General features: G+C 42.2%; 1 protein-coding gene across 1 annotated transcript; it reads left to right on the top strand.

The window, feature by feature from the left end:
* The first annotated feature begins 14,419 nt into the window (after positions 1–14,419).
* chrm3b (cholinergic receptor, muscarinic 3b) lies at positions 14,420–16,271 on the top strand. The gene has a single exon (XM_063003554.1). It carries the CDS (start codon positions 14,420–14,422, stop codon positions 16,148–16,150), a length of 1,731 nt encoding a protein of 576 aa, XP_062859624.1. The 3' UTR covers positions 16,151–16,271.
* The last annotated feature ends 6,956 nt before the right edge of the window (positions 16,272–23,227 follow it).

The following is a 23,227-nucleotide window of genomic DNA, read 5'->3' as shown; positions in this document are numbered from 1 at the left end:
CCGTGGGCAGTGTCCTCTGACCACTGATGAAGGTCTAGACGATGATTGTGCAACTCAAACAGCAGCAATAGATGAGCGATCAGCTCTGACGTTACATCTACAAGGTGGACCAACTAGGTAGGAGTGTCTAATAGATGGACAGCGAGTGGAAACGGTATTTAAAAACTCCAGCAGCGCTGCTGTGTCTGATCCACTTATACCAGCACAACACACACTAGCACACCACCACCATGTCAGTGTCACTGCAGTGCTAAGAATGACCCACCACATAAATAATACCTGCTCTGTAGTGGTCCTGTGGGGTGCTGACCATTGAAGAAGAGCATGAAAGGAGGCTAACAAAGGATGCAGAGAAACAGATGGACTACAGTCAGTAATTGTAGAACTACAAAGTGTTTCTATATTACCATATGTGGAGCTGATAAAATGGACAGTGAGTGTAGAAACAAGGATGATCAGTGTATATAGTCTTGGGAAAGGGACGTCACGCTGCTGCAGGGGCAGTTTGCTCACCCAGGGTGGTTCTCTCATGATACACAACCTAGCACAAGGGACTGTTAGTTAATAAGAACCGGCTTGTCAATCATCTGCGCCTTCATACCCTCTGTCAGTGATAAATGGCAATGCAGATAGGCATGATTCTGTTATTCACCCAATGCCCATGCAATTTTTTTAATGTTAGATTTAATTCTTAGTATAATCTGAATATTAGTATTAGTGCTATGCTGCTTGTGCATTAAATCCTCATAGTCATGCTTGAGCAAGTGTGGCTTGAGTAGAAAGAACAGAGATGCACTTTGCAACATGTCTGTTGTTAAGCCATTGCAAGATGTTGTAACAAGATAGGGAACAACTGTTACCACAGAATGGCTTACACCTTCCACAACCTGGTCCAACAGTGGACACTTTGACAGTAAGTGTCCTGAACCTGCAACATTTTGATCACTAGTCTGACCAGAACTTAGAACCGGGCTCTCTTGTCAGTTCTCTTGAGTTTAAAGTCTGGTTGTGTCTTGACAAAATCACAACAGTAAATCTGAGCACAACAGTGTCTTAGCAACCAAAACATAAAAACGTGGTCCACTTTCATCCAGCCAGATCACACAGTGAGAGGTACGACCAATTAATCCATGGTACCCAGCGATAACCTGGAGATATACATCTACAGTATTCCCACTATTGACCAACCAGGCAATAATAACATGCAACCCACAGCGGAGCTACAATGATACTTTTATATTGCTAAGAATATTAACATGGGCATTCGTTTATCATCCACAGCCCGCAGCGGAAAAGTGGATAAAATAACATCAAGCAGAAATGAAAACTGCTCAGAGCACCTGCGACAACCAGGTTCTCAAAAAAAGAGGAAAGGAAGGAAACCCTTGGGCAATAAACAAACAGGACCGCTACTCGAACTGGCACCACTTGTGCCCAGGATGGATCCATACATGGGGGTCCACCTTGGAAAGGGACGTCATGTGGATCTCTTGTGAAGCACAGCTTGCCACAAGGGACTGTCTGTTAGGAAGAACTGACTTATTAATCATCTGTGCCTTCATGCCCACTGTTGGCCATAAATGGCAATGCAGATGGGCATGATTCTATAACCATCACGCCTCAACCACCTGTCCACTCTATTAGACACTCCTACCTAGTTGGTCCACCTTGTAGATGTAAAGTCAGAGACGATCGCTCATCTATTGCTGCTGTTTGACTTTTGATCGTCTTCTAGACCTTCATCAGTGGTCACAGGACGCTGCCCATGGAGCGCTGTTGGCTGGATATTTTTGGTTGGTGGACTATTCTCAAACTCCATCAGCGCTGCTGTGTCTGATCCACTCATACCAGCACAACACACACTAACACACCACCACCATGTCAGTGTCACTGCAGTTCTGAGAATGATCCACCACCTAAATAATACCTGCTCTGTGGTGGTCCTGTGGGGGTCCTGACCATGGAAGAACAGCATGAAAGGGGGGTAACAATGCATGCAGAGAAACAGATGGACTACAGTCAGTAATTGTAGAAGTGGAGCTGATAAAATGGACAGTGTGTTTTAATGTTATGGCTGATACCTGTTACATAATCAGCCTGAATTACTAAGTTTATCCAGAAACTCACATCCAGTTAATCGTCGCATATAATTACATTTTAACTGCTAATGAGAACGTTTGTGCCGCGATGCGCCCCGTCCATGTGGGCGGACAATGCCGATTACATAAAAATCCCTGATGGAAAGGAGGCCATCTGTCAGGCTACTGAATGGCTGATTTGTTTTTTTTATGGCTGGTTTTGTATGTAAGACAGTCGGTGCTACTTTAAGCCGCTTGTTTTAACCATGTCGGGATTGATTGCTGCTTTCATGACTGAAACCGTTCAACGCTAAAATAACGGCTAATTAGCGCTGGCTGTTTAGAGCGCACATGAGAAGGTAATTTGGAAATCAAGAACCATTGCTGGATGCGTTTCAAAGTAAACACGGTGTGGAATAAAGCAGGTTAGAGTTTTTCCACACTGTTCCATGTACACTATATGATCTTGAGTGACGTCCCATTCTTAATCCATAGGGTATAATATCATGTTGACCCACCCTTTGCAGCTATAACAGCTTCAACTCCTTCTGGGAAGGCTTTCCACAATATTTAAGAGTGCAGTCTCCACTCTAATTTAGCCCAAAGGTGTTCTATCTGTCAGGCCAGTCAAGTTCTTCCAAACCAAACTAGCTCATCCACGTCTTTATGGACCTTGCTTTGTGCAGTCACGTTGGAACAGGAAGGGGCCATCCCCAAACTGTTCTTACAAAGTTCTCCCTTGGTATGCTGCAGCATTAAGAGTTACTTTCACTGGAACTAAGAGGTCGAGCCCAACTCCTGGAAAACATCCCCACACCATAATCCCCAAACCTCCTCCATCAAACTTTACACTCGGCACAACGCAGTCAGACGAGTATCGTTCTCCTGGCAACCGCCAAACCCAGACTCGTCCATCGGATTGCCAGACGGAGAAGCGTTATTCGTCACTACAGAACATCATCAGCATCATTTAGGACTCAGCTTGGGGTTAAGAACTCTGACCTCCCGACCCTCTGTTTTTTGGTCCTTTTAGTTAAAGTCAAACGTCTTCTGTTGGTCTGATGTTTAATTCCAACACGTGCCAGTCATAGGTGTTTTTAACAGTGGACAGGAGTTGGCCTTAGCACTTTGACTGGCCTGTCTTGTGCATAGAACCTAAGTGGTGGAATGAAACTTCCCCTGTTCTGAGTACATCTGAGTCTCTCATCATCTTCAAAAGACGATTGAAGACCCTCATCACCTCTTTACTAAGCACTTAAGATGAGCAATAACATGCACTTACTAACCTTATACAGCATCTTATTTATGTTTAAACTGGTGTAAGAAAATGTTTACTGTGGAAGCTCTTCTGGATAAGAGCATCTGCTAAACGCAGAATATGTAAAGGGGTTTGATAAACTGTGTGTTGTGACACATTCACCTCATCACCAGGATCCAAATGATCTGCAATTATTCAGGACACATATTAGAAAATAGCAATTATTTCCATTCAGATTCAAATCCGCAGCACGGTGAAGTGTGCAAAATGTCAAGGGGTCTGAATATTATCTGAATGCACTGTATATGTTATATAAATGAAAAAAATAAGATGATCATGAACCTACCCAAAGCTACTGTATTTTTAAGAGGCAAGGTCAGATAAGAGTGTGTGTGTGTGCATGTGTGTGTGTGTGTGAATATATTATGATATTGTGGGAACGGTTATATTGAGCTTATGATGGTGACACATGACAGACAGCAGAGTACAGAGGTATTGATATGTAGATTTTTGGACATTGTGAAGGGTACTGAACTGTCGTCCTGTTAGGCTCACAGCGGGGTGCAGATTCTGCTGACTGACTGTACACTGACTTTGTGTGAAGGTTTTCTCTGTGAGGAATGAAAAGGCTGAGTTGCTTTTTCTGAAGAGCAGGAGCGTGTGATTGAAAGTTAAGAGCCTTGCCCAAGGGCCCAACAGCAGCAACCTGGCAGTGGTTGGGCTTGAACCAGTGACCTTCTGATTGCTAGTCCAGTACCTTAAACACTAGGCATCAAAATGTATATGAGACGAATCTGCATTTGTGTAGAATAACCATCAATTCCAGTCTGAAAGCTCCACATGTATCTGTGTTTATTTGGATTTTCCTCCTGTTTCACTTTTAAACTTGTGTTACAGCTCGAGGTGCTGAGTAATTGTGAGAATCAGCTTTTCCGAGAGTCTAAAAAGAACGACACAGAAGCACTAAACGTCTCTTAATTATTACTGATCATAAGTTCTCTCCACTAATTAAATTCCCCGCTCGTTGTTTTAGTACAATAAGTCACGTTGAGCTTTGTTCATACTGCCTGAGTCGCTTATCAAACAGTTCGTCTCATTGGAGGCGCTTTGAAAAGGTCAGCAGCAAACTAACAGAGGGCTAATGTGCCAGCCTACAACTTCCGGCATCCGAAGCGCTCGGCTTTGCCGTCGACCTGGCTGGACGCCATAAGACACAGTTGGCTGTGCCTGGGGGAGGGAGTTTAATACGGTTTCTCATTGCAAGTGGAAGGGCATGAAGGGCATTTAAACACTCGAACATGTCTCACACACCCTTACGACATGTATGCATTAGCCAACCGCTTCTTTTCACCTGTACAGGCGAGTTCACACAGGGATCAGTATCGCGTATGTAGAGTCATGAACTACCTATTGGGTTTAGTGCTGGGGCCATACGGCGAGTCTCGTATACAAAACTAACTAACTGCAGAACGTCCGAATGCACATGAATAAACCGGGTGCTGCATTCTGATTGGCTGAGCTGAATGTCACTCACATATCCCTGCTACAGTATTGTAATATAATAATAACGACCTGGCGAGTGCACCCAAGGGGGGGGGTTGAGTTCATGTCGTGGAGGCCCCCCCCACGCCATGGGCCCCAACGCACCCCCCCCCCCTCCCCCGGTAGTTACGCCCCTGCGGTTTACCCTAAAACACAATTTTAATACATTGTAATAAAAAATGCTAGAGAAGAGCCGCTCAGGTGGCGCAGCGGTAAAACTCAGCTCTGCCACCCGACTGGGCTGGGCGGCTGCATGAACAACGATTGGCTGTTGTTCATAGGGTTAGGGAGCAAGCCGGATCATGTTCCTCATAACTGGTGCAATTACGACCCCTGCTGGCTGATCGATGGCGCCTGCACAGGGCTGAGGAATAACGCTGATCAGGGTGTGGCTCTCCGTGCACAGTGCTGATCGGTATATACGAACTCGACTCGCGCGGGTGAAAAATGCAGTCTGTACTGAGCACGTGTCGGAGGGGGCGTGTGCCATTCGAGAAGCGGTGAAGGGTTGAATCAGTAGAGGATGCAATCGGGGTAATTAGACATGACTAGATTAGTGGAGAAAATTAGGGGGGAGGGAAGGTTGGAAAAACAGAAAATAAAAAAAAAATGCTAGAAGCGATCAGCTAATGCTAATTCTGTTCATATTAAATACGATTATCGCTAATAAGCAGAGGTTTTTATTCAGCAAACAGTGCAGATCTACATTTTCCGAACGAGCAGACCTGCCCGAGCTCTCTGTGAAACTGCATTTATACATAATGCATACAGGCGGGGATGTGAAAGATTAATCGCTGTTCTCTTAACGTCTGTATTTCCAGGCAGCTGGAGAATCGCGGCTTAATTATTCAGTTCATACACCGACACTTTGGCTTAATGTCTTCTATATAAAGCATCACGCTTATAAAACATGTAGGATCTTTGTTATTTAATCTGTACGTGACGTCCGGCTTTATTCTGGACCTTGTTCTCTACCTCACTCTGTACAACGTCCCACTCAGTTTGTCTGGTACCTTTTTTAGCATGATTACCTGCATAAGTGGTACCTAGTGGGTAAAGCTTCGGGCTATCGACTGAAAGGTTGAGAGTTTGAATCTCAGCTCTGCCATGCAGCCACTGTTGGACCCTTGAGCAAGGTCCTTAACCCTGTCTGCTCCAGGGGTGCCATACGATGGCTGACCCCACCTCTGACCCCAGCTCCCAAATGAGCTGAGATATGCAAAGATCTCTTAAATTGAATAGGGTTGTATTTGGATCATGAGGAATTAGTGTAAACAGTAATGGGGCTATTCAGGTCATGATTACATTTTCGGCATTTAGCAGACAGGCCCAGCAGTGGCAACCTGGTAGTGGTGGGGTTTGAACCAGCAACCTTCTGATTACTAGTCCAGTTCCTTAACCGATAGGCTACAACCTCTGCCCTGATGGCCCTGATGATCATGTATTAGATCATTAAACAATTAACAGTTATATTTTTAATTACCTTTAAATACCCATAATTCAGTAACTGGACAGCTGCATGACAAGAAAAGCCATATTCCTAGTGACCAGTGTGTAATGGGGCGGGTTGCGCCTCACCACTGAGGTGGGCAGGCGTAGCCCCATATCTGCAAGAATTGGAAATGAACCCTATATGCAGGATGCTTAATCAAGGTAGAACGATACTGTGAGTAAAAAGTCATAAATGGCAAGGCAGAGCGCCCAGGTAGCGCAGCGGGATATTCCGCTAGCACACCAACACCGTGATTCTGAACTCCTCGGTTCGAAACTCGGCATTGCCACCAATCAGCTGGGTGCCATCTAGCGGGCACAACTGGCAGTGCCTGCAGCAGATACTAATTGCCCATCGTATCTGCAGGGTGGGGTCCAGACTATGTGTGGGGTGGGATCTTCATACGCTGTGTAAGGACCCTGATTGGCGAAAGTGACACCTGTGCAGAGTGCAGGGGTAAGAAGAGGAGAGCTGTGCACGTGTCGGAAGAGGCGTGTACAGCGACGTGCTCTCCTCGGATGCAATCGGGTATCCTTCAGCAGCGGAAGACAAATTGAGTGCGCTAAATTGGGAGGAAAATGAGGAAAAAATGCATTTAAAAAATAATAAATAAATAAATGGCAAGGCAGGAGGACATGATTCTGTAACTCCGGTCCTCCTGCCCATCTCCACAGCAGGTGTGCCTATTACACAGTGTTGATTAAACAATATAAGAAAAGTATCTACAGTACATTAAAACTCCTTACAGTCAGTTATCTTTGACCCTGTCATTACTAATATGATTTTTTTTCATTATTAAGCAAATAATTAATAATTAATTAATAAATAATTTTTAATTAGAGCCACAAATACAGCCAGTCTGGGTGGAACTGATATATAATCAAAGCAAATCAGCACTTCTTGGCACAGTGGCTCAGTGGGTAGCACTGTCATCTCACAGCAAGGAGGTCATGGGTTTGATCCCCAAAGGGAGGCAATCCGGGTCCTTCCTGTCTGTGTGGGTTTCCTCCGGGAGGTCCGTTTTTCTCATATAGTCCAAAGACGTCCGAATGAGGGCAGGGCAGGTGCAGACTGGTGCTTGGCGTCTTTTGAAAGATACGCCGATATTGTTCGGCATTAATCTCCACCCCCGTACAGTAATAAACTGAGACTGCTGCTAATCCGGATGGTTCTTTTCTTCTTCGTCTTGGATCTATTGGTCCACTGGTCAGACCACACTGCACATGTCCGCCGTGCATCGATTTATTTCAGCAGAGCTTGAGCCCCGAGAGGTTGACGTTGATTATGGATGTGGTAGACATATGGTTTTTAATTGCATTTGTAGATGAAGCAATAACTGCTGTTTGTTGAGAACAGGTAGTCAATATCCATTAGAGAAGTTGGCTGATTTTTAAAAGAGAAGGTCACAGACATTCAGGACTGTTTTTGGCCATAACCTAAACACACAGATTTTCCAGATCTCTTAAATGCTTTGATAATATTATGCACTGTAGAAGGTAAAATAATTAAAATTCCACTAATTCCCATAATAGTGGAATTACGACGGGTCTGGTTCCACTAGGAAACACTGGATGCAAGGCAGGAATACCCTAAACAGGGCGGGAATTCATTGCAGTATTTAGGCCACATTTGCCTCAGACATGTCTGTCTAGCCAGTTATGTCTGTCTAGACGCCTGACTGGCCGATAGCACCACTGAGATTTGAATTTCATATTTTTGGTAAAGCTATTGTTGCTTAAATAGGACTAGACCGTGTCTTAGATTATTATTTTAACCCAAACATGATTGTATTATATTTTCAGGTATATATAAGAATCTACAATTACTGACTGTAGTCCATCTGTTTCTCTGCATGCTTTTTTTTAACCTGCTTTCACTCTGTTCTTCAATGGTCAGTACCCCCACAGAACCACCACAGAACCACCACAGAGCAGGTATTATTTAGGTGGTGGATCATTCTCAGCACTGCAGTGACACTGACATGGTGGTGGTGTGTTAGTGTGTGTTGTGCTGGTATGAGTGGATCAGACATAACAGCGCTGCTGGAGTTTTTAAACACAGTGTCCACTCACTGTCCACTCTATTAGACACTCCTACCTAGTTGTTCCACCTTGTAGATGTAAAGTCAGAGACGATCGCCCATCTATTGCTGCTGTTTGAGTCGGTCATCTTCTAGACCTTCATCAGTGGTCACAGGATGCTACCCACAGGGCGATGTTGGCTGGATGTTTTTGGTTGGTGGACTATTCTCAGTCCAGCGGTGACAGTGCTGCTGTGTCTGATTCACTCATACCAGCACAACACACACTAACACACCACCACCATGTCAGTCTCACTGCAGTGCTGAGAATGATCCACCACCTAAATAATACCTGCTCTGTGGGGGTCCTGTGGGGGTCTTGACCATTAAAGAACAGCATGAAAGGGGGCTAACAAAGCATGCAGAGAAACAGATGGACTACAGTCAGTCATTGTAGAACTACAAAGTGCTCCTATATGGTAAGTGGAGCTGATAAAATAGACATACAGTGTATCACAAAAGTGAGTACACCCCTCACATTTCTGCAGATATTTAAGTATATCTTTTCATGGGACAACACTGACAAAATGACACTTTGACACAATGAAAAGTAGTCTGTGTGCAGCTTATATAACAGTGTAAATTTATTCTTCCCTCAAAATAACTCAATATACAGCCATTAATGTCTAAACCACCGGCAACAAAAGTGAGTACACCCCTAAGAGACTACACCCCTAAATGTCCAAATTGAGCACTGCTTGTCATTTTCCCTCCAAAATGTCATGTGATTTGTTAGTGTTACTAGGTCTCAGGTGTGCATAGGGAGCAGGTGTGTTCAATTTAGTAGTACAGCTCTCACACTCTCTCATACTGGTCACTGAAAGTTCCAACATGGCACCTCATGGCAAAGAACTCTCTGAGGATCTTAAAAGACGAATTGTTGCGCTACATGAAGATGGCCAAGGCTACAAGAAGATTGCCAACACCCTGAAACTGAGCTGCAGCACAGTGGCCAAGATCATCCAGCGTTTTAAAAGAGCAGGGTCCACTCAGAACAGACCTCGCGTTGGTCGTCCAAAGAAGCTGAGTGCACGTGCTCAGCGTCACATCCAACTGCTGTCTTTGAAAGATAGGCGCAGGAGTGCTGTCAGCATTGCTGCAGAGATTGAAAAGGTGGGGGGTCAGCCTGTCAGTGCTCAGACCATACGCCGCACACTACATCAAACACTACGTCTGCATGGCTGTCACCCCAGAAGGAAGCCTCTTCTGAAGTCTCTACACAAGAAAGCCCGCAAACAGTTTGCTGAAGACATGTCAACAAAGGACATGGATTACTGGAACCATGTCCTATGGTCTGATGAGACCAAGATTAATTTGTTTGGTTCAGATGGTCTCAAGCATGTGTGGCGGCAATCAGGTGAGGAGTACAAAGATAAGTGTGTCATGCCTACAGTCAAGCATGGTGGTGGGAATGCCATGGTCTGGGGCTGCATGGGTGCAGCAGGTGTTGGGGAGTTACATTTCATTGAGGGACACATGAACTCCAATATGTACTGTGAAAAACTGAAGCAGAGCATGATCCCCTCCCTCCGGAAACTGGGTCGCAGGGCAGTGTTCCAGCATGATAATGACCCCAAACACACCTCTAAGACGACCACTGCTTTATTGAAGAGGCTGAGGGTAAAGGTGATGGACTGGCCAAGCATGTCTCCAGACCTAAACCCAATAGAACATCTTTGGGGCATCCTCAAGCGGAAGGTGGAGGAGCGCAAAGTCTCGAATATCCGCCAGCTCCGTGATGTCGTCATGGAGGAGTGGAAAAGCATTCCAGTGGCAACCTGTGAAGCTCTGGTAAACTCCATGCCCAGGAAAGTTAAGGCAGTTCTGGGAAATAATTGTGGCCACACAAAATATTGACACTTCAGGAACTTTCACTAAGGGGTGTACTCACTTTTGTTGCCGGTGGTTTAGACATTAATGGCTGTATATCGAGTTATTTTGAGGGAAGAATAAATTTACACTGTTATATAAGCTGCACACAGACTACTTTTCATTGTGTCAAAGTGTCATTTTGTCAGTGTTGTCCCATGAAAAGATATACTTAAATATCTGCAGAAATGTGAGGGGTGTACTCACTTTTGTGATACACTGTATATATAGACCCTGTTTTAACTCAGCCTTGAAATGTAGGATTTGTACTTTGTACATGCAGTATGATTCTGTGAGCAGTTCTACAGTTCTGAGCCTCTGTGTTAGTCGAAACGATGCCTTCCAGCATCCAACACACTTCTGAGCTTGGCACAAAGATAAAGCAGCCATGCCAGAAAAGCAATCACCAAATTGTACTCTGACAAAAAAAAACTGTGAAACGGAGCTGAAGTTAAATAGTGCCAAATCAGCAGAGTGATCTGATCTGTGATCTGACTGGTAGGTGTGAACACTTCTAATTTGGTGGGTTTGTGAAATAGAGCTACTTTATTAGTAACAGAGTAAGAAATGTGTCCATACGTAAGAGCCTCCACTGGCAGAATATGATGGCTAGTCAGGTGTGTACATACAGACATGAGCAGCTATGTCTGAGGTAGGGGACGGCTGAAACCCTGCGATGGATTGCCGTCCATCTGGGGTGTGTTGATACACTGCGCCCGCTACTAATGCAGTGAAAAACATACACCGAGCAGCCATAACATTAAAACGCCTCCTTGTTTCTACACTCACTGTCCATTTTATCATCTCCACTTACCATATAGAAGCACTTTGTAGTTCTACAATTACTGACTGTAGTCCGTCTGTTTCTCTGCATGCTTTGTTAGCCCCCTTTCATTCTGTTCTATAATGGTCAGGACCACCACAGAGCAGATATTATTTGGGTGGTGGATCATTCTCAGCACTGCAGTGACACTGACATGGTGGTGGTGTGTTAGTGTGTGTTGTGCTGGTATGAGTGGATCAGACACAGCAGCGCTGCTGGAGTTTTTAAACACCTCACTGTCACTGCTGGACTGAGAATAGTCCACCAACCAAAAATATCCAGCCAACAGCACGCCATGTGCAGCATCCTGTGACCACTGATGATGGTCTAGAAGATGACCAACTCAAACAGCACCAATAGATGAGCGATCGTCTCTGACTTTACATCTACAAGGTGGACCAACTAGGTAGGAGTGTCTAATAGAGTGGACAGTGAGTGGACACAGTGTTTAAAAACTCCAGCAGCGCTGCTGTGTCTGTTCCACTCATACCAGCACAACACACACTAACACACCACCACCATGTCAGTGTTACTGCAGTGCTGAGAATGATCCATAACCTAAATAATACCTGCTCTGTGGGGGTCCTGACCATTGAAGAACAGGGTGAAAGGGGGCTAACAAAGCATGCAGAGGAACAGATGGACTTCAGTCAGTAATTGTAGAACTACAAAGTGCTTCTTTATATAAAGATTTTTTTTAAAGCAAAATAGAGGCATTTTGACTTATAGTTCTAGTCTTTAGGTCCCCAGTGTATATTGGTTTTGTTCTCGACGAATACAAATGCCCCCATAAGAGTGTTTCATTTTTTTTACAAGCACAGGTCTATATTTAGACTGAGATGCAAGTTAAAAATGCTCTGTCAAGCCCTGAAACGACAGCCGTGCAGTGATTGTGATTGATGTTCCGCGTCTTATTGTTCACTCCACTCCCTGCGCTATTCAAGAAAGCCTGAATTAAATCACAGCACATGCGGTATAATAGAAAAACGAGGGTCCTTCGACCTCCATCTCTGCATCGTGGTGGTACTATTATTTTTCATGGTTTAATCAGGGCGAGTACTTGACTGTGTGCCAGTTGTAAATGCAGTATGAAGCCTGTCATATATTATGATGCACCAGATTAATCCTAACATACAGAACACGAAGGACACTCGGCATTTAGCCTGGAATATTTACTTTCATATTTATTCTTTTATACACAGCATGACCAAAAGTATGTAGACGCCTGATCATAAACCATCTGCACTATTTAAATTTGCTCTCTTGACATTTACAATTACATGTAAATTAATCCCTGATTTAATCTGATTTAATATGTTAAAAATCTTAATTAATACAAACATAATAAAGAAAAGTATGAATAATTTAATCCTGATTTAATCTGATATAATCCATAAAAATAATCTTAATGAATACAAACAGAATACAGTAAAGTATAAATTATTTAATCCCTGATTTAATCCAATTTAATCCATAAAAATAATCTTAATTAATACAAACAGAATAAAGAAAAGTATAATAATTTAATCCCTGATTTAATCTGATTTAATTCATAAAAATAATCATAATTAATACAAACACAACAAAGAAAAGTATGAATAATTAAATCCCTGATTTAATCTGATTTAGTCCATTAAAGTCTTAATTAAGACAAACAGAATGAAAACAATTATGGATTATTTAATCCCTATATTTTAATAATTAATAATAATTTAATTAAGACAAACAGAATAAAGAAAAGTATAAATAAGTATGAATAATTTAATACCTGATTTAATCCTTAATTAATCAAAGAACTCAATTTATTACCAGTGGTGATACAAATCCAGTTAGGATGAGACATAAACAAGAATAATTTAATAATTGAATCTGAATTTATTATTATTATAAACTTACCAACTTTCTCCTGTTCTTTTTTTTTCATTATTTCTTTAGTCTTGTCTTTTTGTTTTCATTTAATTTCCCCATTTTTTCTCTCCTCACTTTTCTCTCTCTCTTTTCTCTCTTGGCTTTCTTACCGCTGTAAGCCACCACTCCACCCCCCTCACCTTACATGGATCTCTCTGTTCCCTCATTTCCGGCGTCTCTACTTAACCTTTCTTTCTCCCTGCAGATGGTTAGTTATACATGCCAGATCTCATAAGCGAGCACATTTCCGGTCTGCGTCGAGGCCAGCGAAAGCTCGGGGACGTGGTAGCTCTGGAAGCTTCGAGAATGTCTCTGTGGACCCAGAATAAACTGTTTCAGACTATATATTTATAATGCAGATTATATTCTTACTTAGAAATATATCATTTTTGTGCACGTGTAAGGATAAACATTTTAATACAACTTCACTGTCCATTTTATCAGCTCAACTTACCATAGAGAAGCACTTTGTAGTTCTACAATTACTGACTGTAGTCCCATCTGTTTCTCTACATCCTTTTTTAGCCTGCTTTCACCCTGTTCTTCAATGACCAGGACCCCCACAGGACCACCACAGAGCAGGTATTATTTGGATGGTGGATCATTCTCAGCACTGCAGTGACACTGACATGGTGGTGGTGTGTTAGTGTGTGTTGTGCTGGTATGAGTGTCCACTCACTGTCCTCTCTATTAGACACTCCTACCTAGTTGGTCCACCTTGTAGATATAAAGTCAGAGACGATCGCTCATCTATTGCGGCTGTTTTAGTTGGTCATCTTTGAGACCTTCATCAGTGGTCAAAGGATGCTGCCCACGTGGCGCTGTTGGCTGGATGCTTTTGGTTGGTGGACTATTCTCAGTCCAGCAGTGACAGTGAGGGGTTTAAAAATTCCAGCAGCGCTGCTGTGTCTGATCCACTCATACCAGCACAACACACACTTAACACACCACCACCATGTCAGTATCAGTGCAGTGCTGAGAATGATCCACCACCCAAATAATATCTGTTCTGTGGTGGTCCTGTGGGGGTCCTGACTATTGAAGAATGAAGGGGGCTAACAAAGCATGCAGAGAAACAGATGGACTACAGTCAGTAATTTTAGAACTACAAAGTGCCTCTATATGGTAAGTGGAGCTGATAAAATGGACAGTGAGTGTAGAAACAAGGAGGTGGTTTTAATGTTATGGCTGATTGGTGTATTTAGATAAAATGGTTTAAAACAATATAATTATTTCACCTTTATAGCTGTTAGTGAATTTGCACTGCTATTTTCCTTAATTAACTGTTTATTGATCATCTTTCTAAATGCTTAAGTACTTATCGATTCTCTCTGTCAGCTTTGCCCTCAGAATATGCCCAGACACCACCATGAACTTGACACTGAGCTCCAAGCCTGGATCATTCCTTGCCAACAGCTCTCCCGGCATGATAGGTTACCCCAAGACTGCCTTTATTCCGCAAGACTTTTGGCCGGAGACTGACAAAGACCAAGATAACAGCTCCCTCCTCACACGGGGCACCAACTTCAGCAGCAACCCGAATGCCTCTCTTACGCCTACTATCGGGTACGACCCGCTTGGAGGACATTCCGTCTGGCAGGTCGTCATTATTGTGCTGCTGACGGGGACTTTATCCGTGGTCACCATTATTGGAAATATTTTGGTTCTTGTTTCGTTTAAGGTTAACAAGCAGCTAAAGACGGTGAACAACTATTATCTGCTCAGTCTCGCTTTCGCCGACCTCACCATTGGCGTCCTGTCCATGAATCTCTACACCACGTATCTCATCATGGGACAGTGGGCTCTTGGAAACTGGGCTTGTGACCTGTGGCTGGCAATCGACTACGTAGCAAGCAACGCCTCCGTCATGAACCTGCTGGTGATTAGCTTTGATAGATACTTTTCAGTCACGAGGCCGCTTACATACAGAGCCAAGCGGACCACCAAGAGAGCACTGACCATGATTGGCCTGGCATGGTCCATTTCCTTTGTTCTCTGGGCACCCGCCATTCTATTCTGGCAGTACTTTGTCGGGCAGCGGACAGTCCCTCCTGGAGAGTGCTACATCCAGTTCTTGTCGGAGCCTATCATCACATTCTGCACTGCGATTGCCGCGTTTTACCTTCCCGTCACCATCATGACCGTGCTTTATTGGCGTATCTACAAAGAGACAGAGAACCGGTCTAAAGACCTGGCAGGATTGAAGGGATCTGGAAACCAAGTCAAGCCAGGCAGTGAGGAGGAATCTGCTGCCATGATGCCATCCACGGAAAGTTCTCACAGCTGCACCAGCGCCTCCATGAACCAGCCGAACAAGAAAGAATCAAGGTTGCGAAAGGGAGCGAGGCTCTTTCAGTTTTGGCCACTGGGTCGTCGCAATCAGAAGGGTGGTACCAGCACTGACCTAGAACACAGCAGTAGTGATAGCTGGAACAACAACGATGGAGGGGTTTCAATCGACCAGTCTGATGAAGAGGAAGAAGAGGGTGCAGAAAACAAAGCCGTCTACTCGATTGGGATGGACCTTCCTACACCGAATGCAGATGGCAACTCTGAGACATCTAACCAAGAACATCTGAAGCCAGAAAACACTTCTGCAGGAGGACTTTCTCAGAAATGCTTTTCCAAAATCCCAACTCAATCCCTGCCCAGTATGGTAAACTCCAAACCTTCTGGAAGCTCTTCTGGCTCGAAATCTCAATCAGGACAGAATGACAACACGAAGAAGCAGTCTGTCTCAAAGGCCAAGAATCTGACCAACAAGGGCAAGAAGGTATCGCTGGTTAAAGAGAAGAAAGCAGCACAGACGTTGAGCGCCATCCTTCTGGCCTTCATCATCACCTGGACTCCTTATAACATCATGGTCCTGGTTAATACTTTTTGCGATGACTGCATTCCCGAGACTCTTTGGGCCTTGGGGTATTGGCTCTGCTACGTCAACAGCACGGTGAACCCCATGTGCTACGCACTGTGCAACCAAAACTTCCGCACCACCTTCAAAATGATCCTGCTTTGTCAGTGGGACAAACAAAAACAAAACAAGCCACCGGTCCAGCAGAGGCACCCAGTAGTGGCTTATAGGAAGAAGGATCTCCTGTAGACACGACACTGGATGTTAGATTTACGAGTGTAGACTGTTACAGACTCCGGACCTTTTTACAGGTGCCAGTGTATAAACGTGCCATACTGGGGACCACAAATTGTTTATTATAAAGAATTATTATCTTGGGTGAGATGTACAATTGTTTGTCTAATTGTTTGTCTACAGGGCTGTCTGGTTTGTGGTTGCACAAGTACGTTGACGTTTGGTTCCACTATTTTAACTCCATTTAAGCTCTTGTGAGCTTGCATACACCTATAAAAGACGTCAAAGTCATGACAGCCTCGAGATTTCAATGACTGCATACTTCTTTGTTCAAAATTTGATTCTTTTTTGAGTTTATTGTGGCTTTTCTTTTCTTTGTTACCCTTTTCTCCCAATCTAGTCATACCCAGGTCTCAGATTGTTACTCCTTTGCTGCTTTAACCACAGTCACGGTCTCGATCTCGTGGCCCCTTTGATGTTCGTACACTTCATACACACACACTTCCTCCTTCAGGAACAGGCTATGATACTTGTTAGACACCTGATCAGGTCCATAGCACTGCTACAATGCTTCAACCTGAATAGCTAGAGCTATCTTAATGGGCTAGAACATAAGAATGTAAGCTGCTTAGATCCTTAAGGTCAAATTATGTTTAAAAAAGCAACTAAATGGATAAGTGGTGCACTCTTGATGGTACCCCACAATAGTACCTTCATCTCTGTGAGTGTTATTTTAAATATAGAGAAAAATATTCACTCAAAACCCAACTGGATTCAATGATTGGCATCTTTGGTATAGCTAAATTAGCTCACGCTGGAAAAATGATGAACCATAGTATTCAAATCCAAGCTATTGTGTCAATTTGCTTTTGTATTCATGGCACACTGCAGATGCCTTTATGCAAAGTTACTTACAATTGTGATTGTATGCAATCCAAGCAAGTCTTGCTCAAGAATTCTGCAGCAATTACTTGGAGTTGGTGGAGCTTTTACCAGCCACCTTCTGCTCACTGTGAATAACACTGCTATTGTCTATCTCCAACTGCAAATGCACAAGGGTGCCCATGAATGTGGGAGTAGTTCGCCGAAGATGAAACTGTGACTAGGAGCCGAGAGCAAATTTGCTATAGTCGCACTTCCTCTTGCTTGTCGCACCACAGATGACCAATCACAGTTCTAAACGTTTCAATTTTTCTGGTTTTCAGAGTATAAAGTAACATGCACAGGTCAAATGAATAAAATCTAGTTCGGTACATTTGGGATTTAAACACGGAGCTTGCGTTTGCTCACTCCAGTGGCGATTCCTTGTCGACTACATTCGACCGTTGACCAGGCTAAGAGGAGTAACCAAATTTAGCACAGGTACTTGGGTACAGTATGGGCTCAAACGTACTGTACCAAAATAATTAGACAAAGTACACTAGCACACTGCAAGGAGTGCAAGATTTTGGGAAGTGGATATAAAACAAGACTAAAATGGGAGAAAATGGGATGGGGTATGCATACAAATACATAACTATATATGTATATATTCCAGTACATTAAAAAGGTTTTATTTAATTGTTTAATTTTATTTTGAGGTTTCTTTTCTATAATATTTAGGACGTTTTGTTTCTTGTTTCTGCTTTCCTGGGCTGCTCATATGGGGATTTTGGTCTGGATTTCTGGATTTAAAGACGATGTTTATTGTAAAAGGTGCCATACAAATCACTCGGACTTTTCTGGATGTTCAAAATGTCCTTAAGAATGCAGATGCAGATCAAAGCTGATCTTACTGGTTGGTATAAAAACCAAGAATGGTTTTGGTGGGAGTTTGGGAGATTTGTTTTAATGGGCTTTGGGTGTATTTATTGTAGGACTGTCATGGTTTAATAAGTTTTGATCACAATAAGCACAAGAATCACTTTGCTGTGTACAGTAGACCCTTGACTTACGAATCTAATTGGTTCCGAAGGGCTAGTCTTAAGTCAAAATGTTCGTTAGTTAAACCTATTTTTTCCTTAAGAAATAATGTAAATAGAATTCATCCGTACCAGACCTCCCCCCCCTTACCTAACCTTTCTAATGTCTTTTTGTTATAAATACAAGTATATTTTCCATTAAATCTTAAATTATAGAATAGACATTACTGTAATAAACAATAATAAACAATACACAGTAGTACTGTACATAAAAAAAATCACATTTCAGTACAGTACATGTGCTGCACCAAACACCATAATACATTTCCTTCTTTTTATGTATCTACCAGAAACAACAACTCTCATATTTCTCTATTATTTCCTTCTTTATTTCAATAGTGTTGTATTTTGTAGGTGTAATTGCACGAAAAAAGGAATACTTTACTCAGCGATTTCCTTCTTCTCTCTCACTCACTGTCTGATACACAGTGACAGCTACTGGCAGGGGTATTAATACAACAACAACAAATGTAATAGATTTGTTTATTTTCTCACCACTGCGCTCCCTCTGCAACTTCTTTGGGGACATTTTAATATTGAATTTTACAAAATATAAAGAAAACACCGGAAAAACACCGTCCTCTGTCCAAATGTTCGCTCACTGTATATATATATAGAGAGAGACGCTCGGAGTCAACTTGTTCGAGACGTCACGTGTTGCGTGAATTTTGGTTCGTAATCTAAAATTTGTTCGTACGTTAAGTTGAAAAAGATCGTTCGTAACCCAAAATGTTCGTATGGTAAACCGTTCGTAACTCAAGGGTCTACTGTAATTCTGTGCTGTTATTCTTTACCAATATACAGAACTTACAAATTCAACCACATCCTACAACTATAACAAAATCTGAACTGATGGATTTGAAAGCATTATGAAATAAAGATCAGCTACCGTGACAGTCCTGTTACAGTCTGTAATAAAGTAAAATGTTTAAATGTCGTTGTCATTTAATGAAAGTGATCCATTTTATGCTGGTGTACTGTTTTTAATATTTATGACTATTGTTTTTGGTGATGAGCGATACTTACGTAGGTACCAGAGTCTGTTAGTGGTCTCTGTTGTGTTTATTTGAGATGTAGTGTTTTCTACACAGGTCTTTAACAAAACTGCTGATATGTGATCTGATACAGTATTTATCTGGGTTTATAGTTTGTAAGTATGTATGTGTAAGTATGTGCTTCTGTTTATTCTGTTCAGTTTATTTTCTACTTTAAAGGTACGGTATGTTTAAATAAGAAGCTTTATAAGAAGGTACGTCTATCATAAGGGATTTAAGGGGAACTTATTTTGCAATAAAGATAGAAAATGTGACATTTTTTGTCATTTGTGAAAATGATTATACAGTTTTGGCCACCATTATTGGCATCCTAAATTGGCATCGTGTACAGTAGTAAACAAACAAGTGTGTTATGGAAGATATATAGCAGATTAGACTAAATTAGACTAACCTGTAAGGAATTAGAAATTATGGCTCACGTGACTTGAATAACTAATGAATTAAGGTTTTAATGCTTCCATCTCCAACGTCTTTGATATCCCTGTTTCCACCGTGTGCAGTGTTAATGAGAAATTGTGAACTACTACTTGTGGAATCGTCAAGAACCTACCAGGTCATGGGTCAAAGAGGAACACCACTAAGTAGAGTCTGGAGTGAAGATTTCAACCCATTCTCTACGCTGTACACTTAACCAAGAAAGGCTTAATGAGTGGCGGCCAAGGACAACCCCATTGCTGAAACAGACATGAGTACGCACCACTGATCTTTAACAAAACATCTCAGAAAAACAACTCCTTGGAACATATGCTTTGTGTGCAGACAAAATTAAATCTGAGCTATTTGGAAATGTAATCCAGTGAAATCCAGTGTAAGCAAAAGAACACCCTACCTACAGTTAAACATGCTGGTGGATCTATAATGTTGTGGGGCTGCTTTGCTGCCTCAGGAACTAGAAGCCGTAAACACAGTGAAGAGAAAAGGAAACCCAAAGTCATTTTGGAGCAAAATGTGCTACCTAGTGTAGGAAAGCACCCAAAGCACACATCTGATGGATTAACGTTTGTTATGCTTTTTATTTTTTATTATTATTTATCTGCCTATTTAGTTTCTACATGAAGTATAGAATTGGCTGTTGTTCATAGGGGTAAAAAAGTCAGATCATAGGTCCTCATAACTGGTGCAACTGCAGCCCCTGCTGGCTGACTGCACAGGGCTGAGGAATAATGCTGATGGGGGTGTGGTGCCTGTCAGTGTATGAACTCGACACGTGCAGGTGAAAAATGCAGTCTGTACTGAGGGGGTGTATGTCAGTTGTTCTTGCCACTGTTAATGCAGTGGTCCCCAACCATTGGGCGGTGGACCAGTACCAGTCCGTGGGTCATTTATTACCAGGCCGCACAGAAAGAATAAATAATTAGAGATTGCTACATCAGCAATGAAAACGCTGTTTCCATTTCCAACACACGGGTGTTTATCGTCTCATATCGCCCCTAGGTGGAAGCAGCATCTCTGCAGTGAAAAAAAGCTCATTTGTGAGTAGTACAGTTATTTTTTTTCAAATCACCCACACACCCCCCGCCCTCGCCGGTCCGTGCAATTATATCTTATATGAAACCGGTCCGTTATGCAAAAAAGGTTGGGGACCGCTGTGTTAATGGGTTTTCAGACCTGCAATCTGTAAAGTTGCTTTAAAAGAGCGTTCAGTTTTAAAAGCACGATGGAAATAAAATTGACTTGACATCAAAAAGCACAATGGAAGAAACTGGCTGGTTGAAACTAGCCAGTGATGAGTTGTGATCTCAACCCTACTGAACACCTTTAGGAAGGCTGAAATCTGCCATAGAGAAAATATACTTTGCATTTTACACTGGACAAGTGAGGAAAAGTACAGTCAGATGGGTGTATTGTTGGGTGTGCAACAAATTATTAGGCAAGGATGAAATAAATAAAGTGGTTTTATCATGCTAGCTCAACACTGTTGAGATCTGGCTTAGCATGATTAGCTTTGGTTGGGGATTGATATCGTTTATTTATGTGTTTCTCCTTTAAAAATGAATTCTTGCAAGTGTAAAAAGCATCTTTGTGTTGTTTGTTTGTTAAATAATACATATTATTAATATATTCAAGTGAAAAAGTTCATTTCAATAGTAATAATAATAATAAAAATGATAAAAATAAAAAGCCGGTGATGCTGACCAGAACTGTATAAAGATCCATGCTGCCCTCTAGTGGTAGATTAAAACACTAGTTCATAATGATTATTAAGTTTTATCTTTTTTCTCAGTTTTTATACTGGTGTTTTGATAAGTGTTTTCTAAAGCTTATATCTAAAAACACAGTCATTTTGTTCTGTATCTAAAAGTACATTTTTGTGTTAAGAATCCACAAAAATCATTGGTTTGTTTACAATAGTTGCTAACTGAACTAGCCATTTAATTATTTTTATTTTTATGAAATAAATCAATGGACACAAACTTATTTTTTCCTTTTGCTGAATGTACCTTTTCCTGCCATTAATTCTGTTCTATGTTTTTATATTGTGATTTACCTATTATTACATTTCTAATTACACTGATCAGCCATAACATTAAAACCACCTCCTTGTTTCTACACTCCATTTAATCCACTTACCATATAGAAACACTTTGTAGTTCTACAATTACTGACTGTAGTCCATCTGCTTCTCTGCATCCCTTTTATGCTGTTCTTTAATGGTCAGGACGCCCACAGGACCACCACAGAGCAGGTATTATTTGGGTGGTGGGTCATTCTCAGCACTGCAGTGACACTGACATGGTGGTGGTGTGTTAGTGTGTGTTGTGCTGGTATGAGTGTATCAGACACAGCAGTGCTGCTGGAGTTTTTAAACACCTCACTGTTACTGCTGGACTAAGAATAGTCCACCAACCAAAAATATCCAGCCAACAGCGCCCCGTGGGCAGCGTCCTGTGACCACTGATGAAGGTCTAGAAGATGACCGACTCAAACAGCAGCAATAGATGAGCGATCGTCTCTGACTTTACTTTACTACAAGGTGGACCAACTAGGTAGGAGTGTCTAATAGAGTGGACAGTGAGTGGACACGGTATTTAAAAACTTCAGCAGCGCTGCTGTGTCTGATCCACTCATACCAGCCCAACACACACTAACACACCACCACCATGTCAGTGTCACTGCAGTGCTGAGAATGATCCACCCCCTAAATAATACCGGGGGGGGGGGGGGGGGGGGGGGGGGGTCCTGACCATTGAAGAACAGCATGAAAGGGGGCTAACAAAGCATGCAGAGAAACAGATGGACTACAGTCAGTAATTGTAGAACTACAAAGTGCTTCTATATGGCAAGTGGAGCTGATAAAATGGACAGTGAGTGTAAAAACAAGGAGGTGGTTTTAATGTTATGGCTGATCAGTGTTAATAATATAATAATATAATATAATTTCTGGTTGTATCTGTTTTTTTATATTTATTTGTAATATTTAGATTGAAAACGTGGGGGAAATCCATTATACTGTATTTTTCATACTGTTTCATACAAATGTCCATATTCACACATTAGTATTTTTAAATCCATAATATTTGAGATTTCTTAATTTCATGTCAAGTTTACGATTGTAATATCTGTTGAAATTCTGTGGCTTGTTTAGATTCATTAGCTGGAAGTGGAAGCTCAATGTTTAGGTTCTGTTCTGACAATTAAAAGGTTTTAAGTTGATATCCTATAACTCAGTGGTCCCCAACCACCGGGCCGCGGAGCGGTGACGATCCGTGGGTCATTTATTGCCAGGCCGCACAGAAAGAATAAATAATTAGAGATCGCTACAAGAGCAATTCAATTTCCAATACTATATGGGTGTTACTGCCTCCTATCACCACTAGGTGGGAGCAGCGTCTCGTTGTTTAGGATTCACACTGATTTTCCATTCTATAGTAATTCTATTTTGAATCCTCCCTCCCCCGCCGGTCTGTAAAATTATATCTTATATGAAACCGGTCGGTGGTGAAAAAAAGGTTGGGGACCGCTGCTATAACTGACAGGGAGCCGCTGTTGGACCCACGACCTTTCACTGATCAGATCTGTGCTGTGACTTCTAAGCTGATTTAAATGAGTGAACACGTCTAACTGTACAGTTGAAG

The sequence above is a fragment of the Trichomycterus rosablanca genome, chromosome 10, assembly GCF_030014385.1.
Source record: "Trichomycterus rosablanca isolate fTriRos1 chromosome 10, fTriRos1.hap1, whole genome shotgun sequence".
Lineage (NCBI taxonomy): Eukaryota > Metazoa > Chordata > Actinopteri > Siluriformes > Trichomycteridae > Trichomycterus > Trichomycterus rosablanca.
The sequence above is the reverse complement of the archived record's forward strand: the minus strand, read 5'-3'. Positions and strand labels throughout refer to the sequence as shown.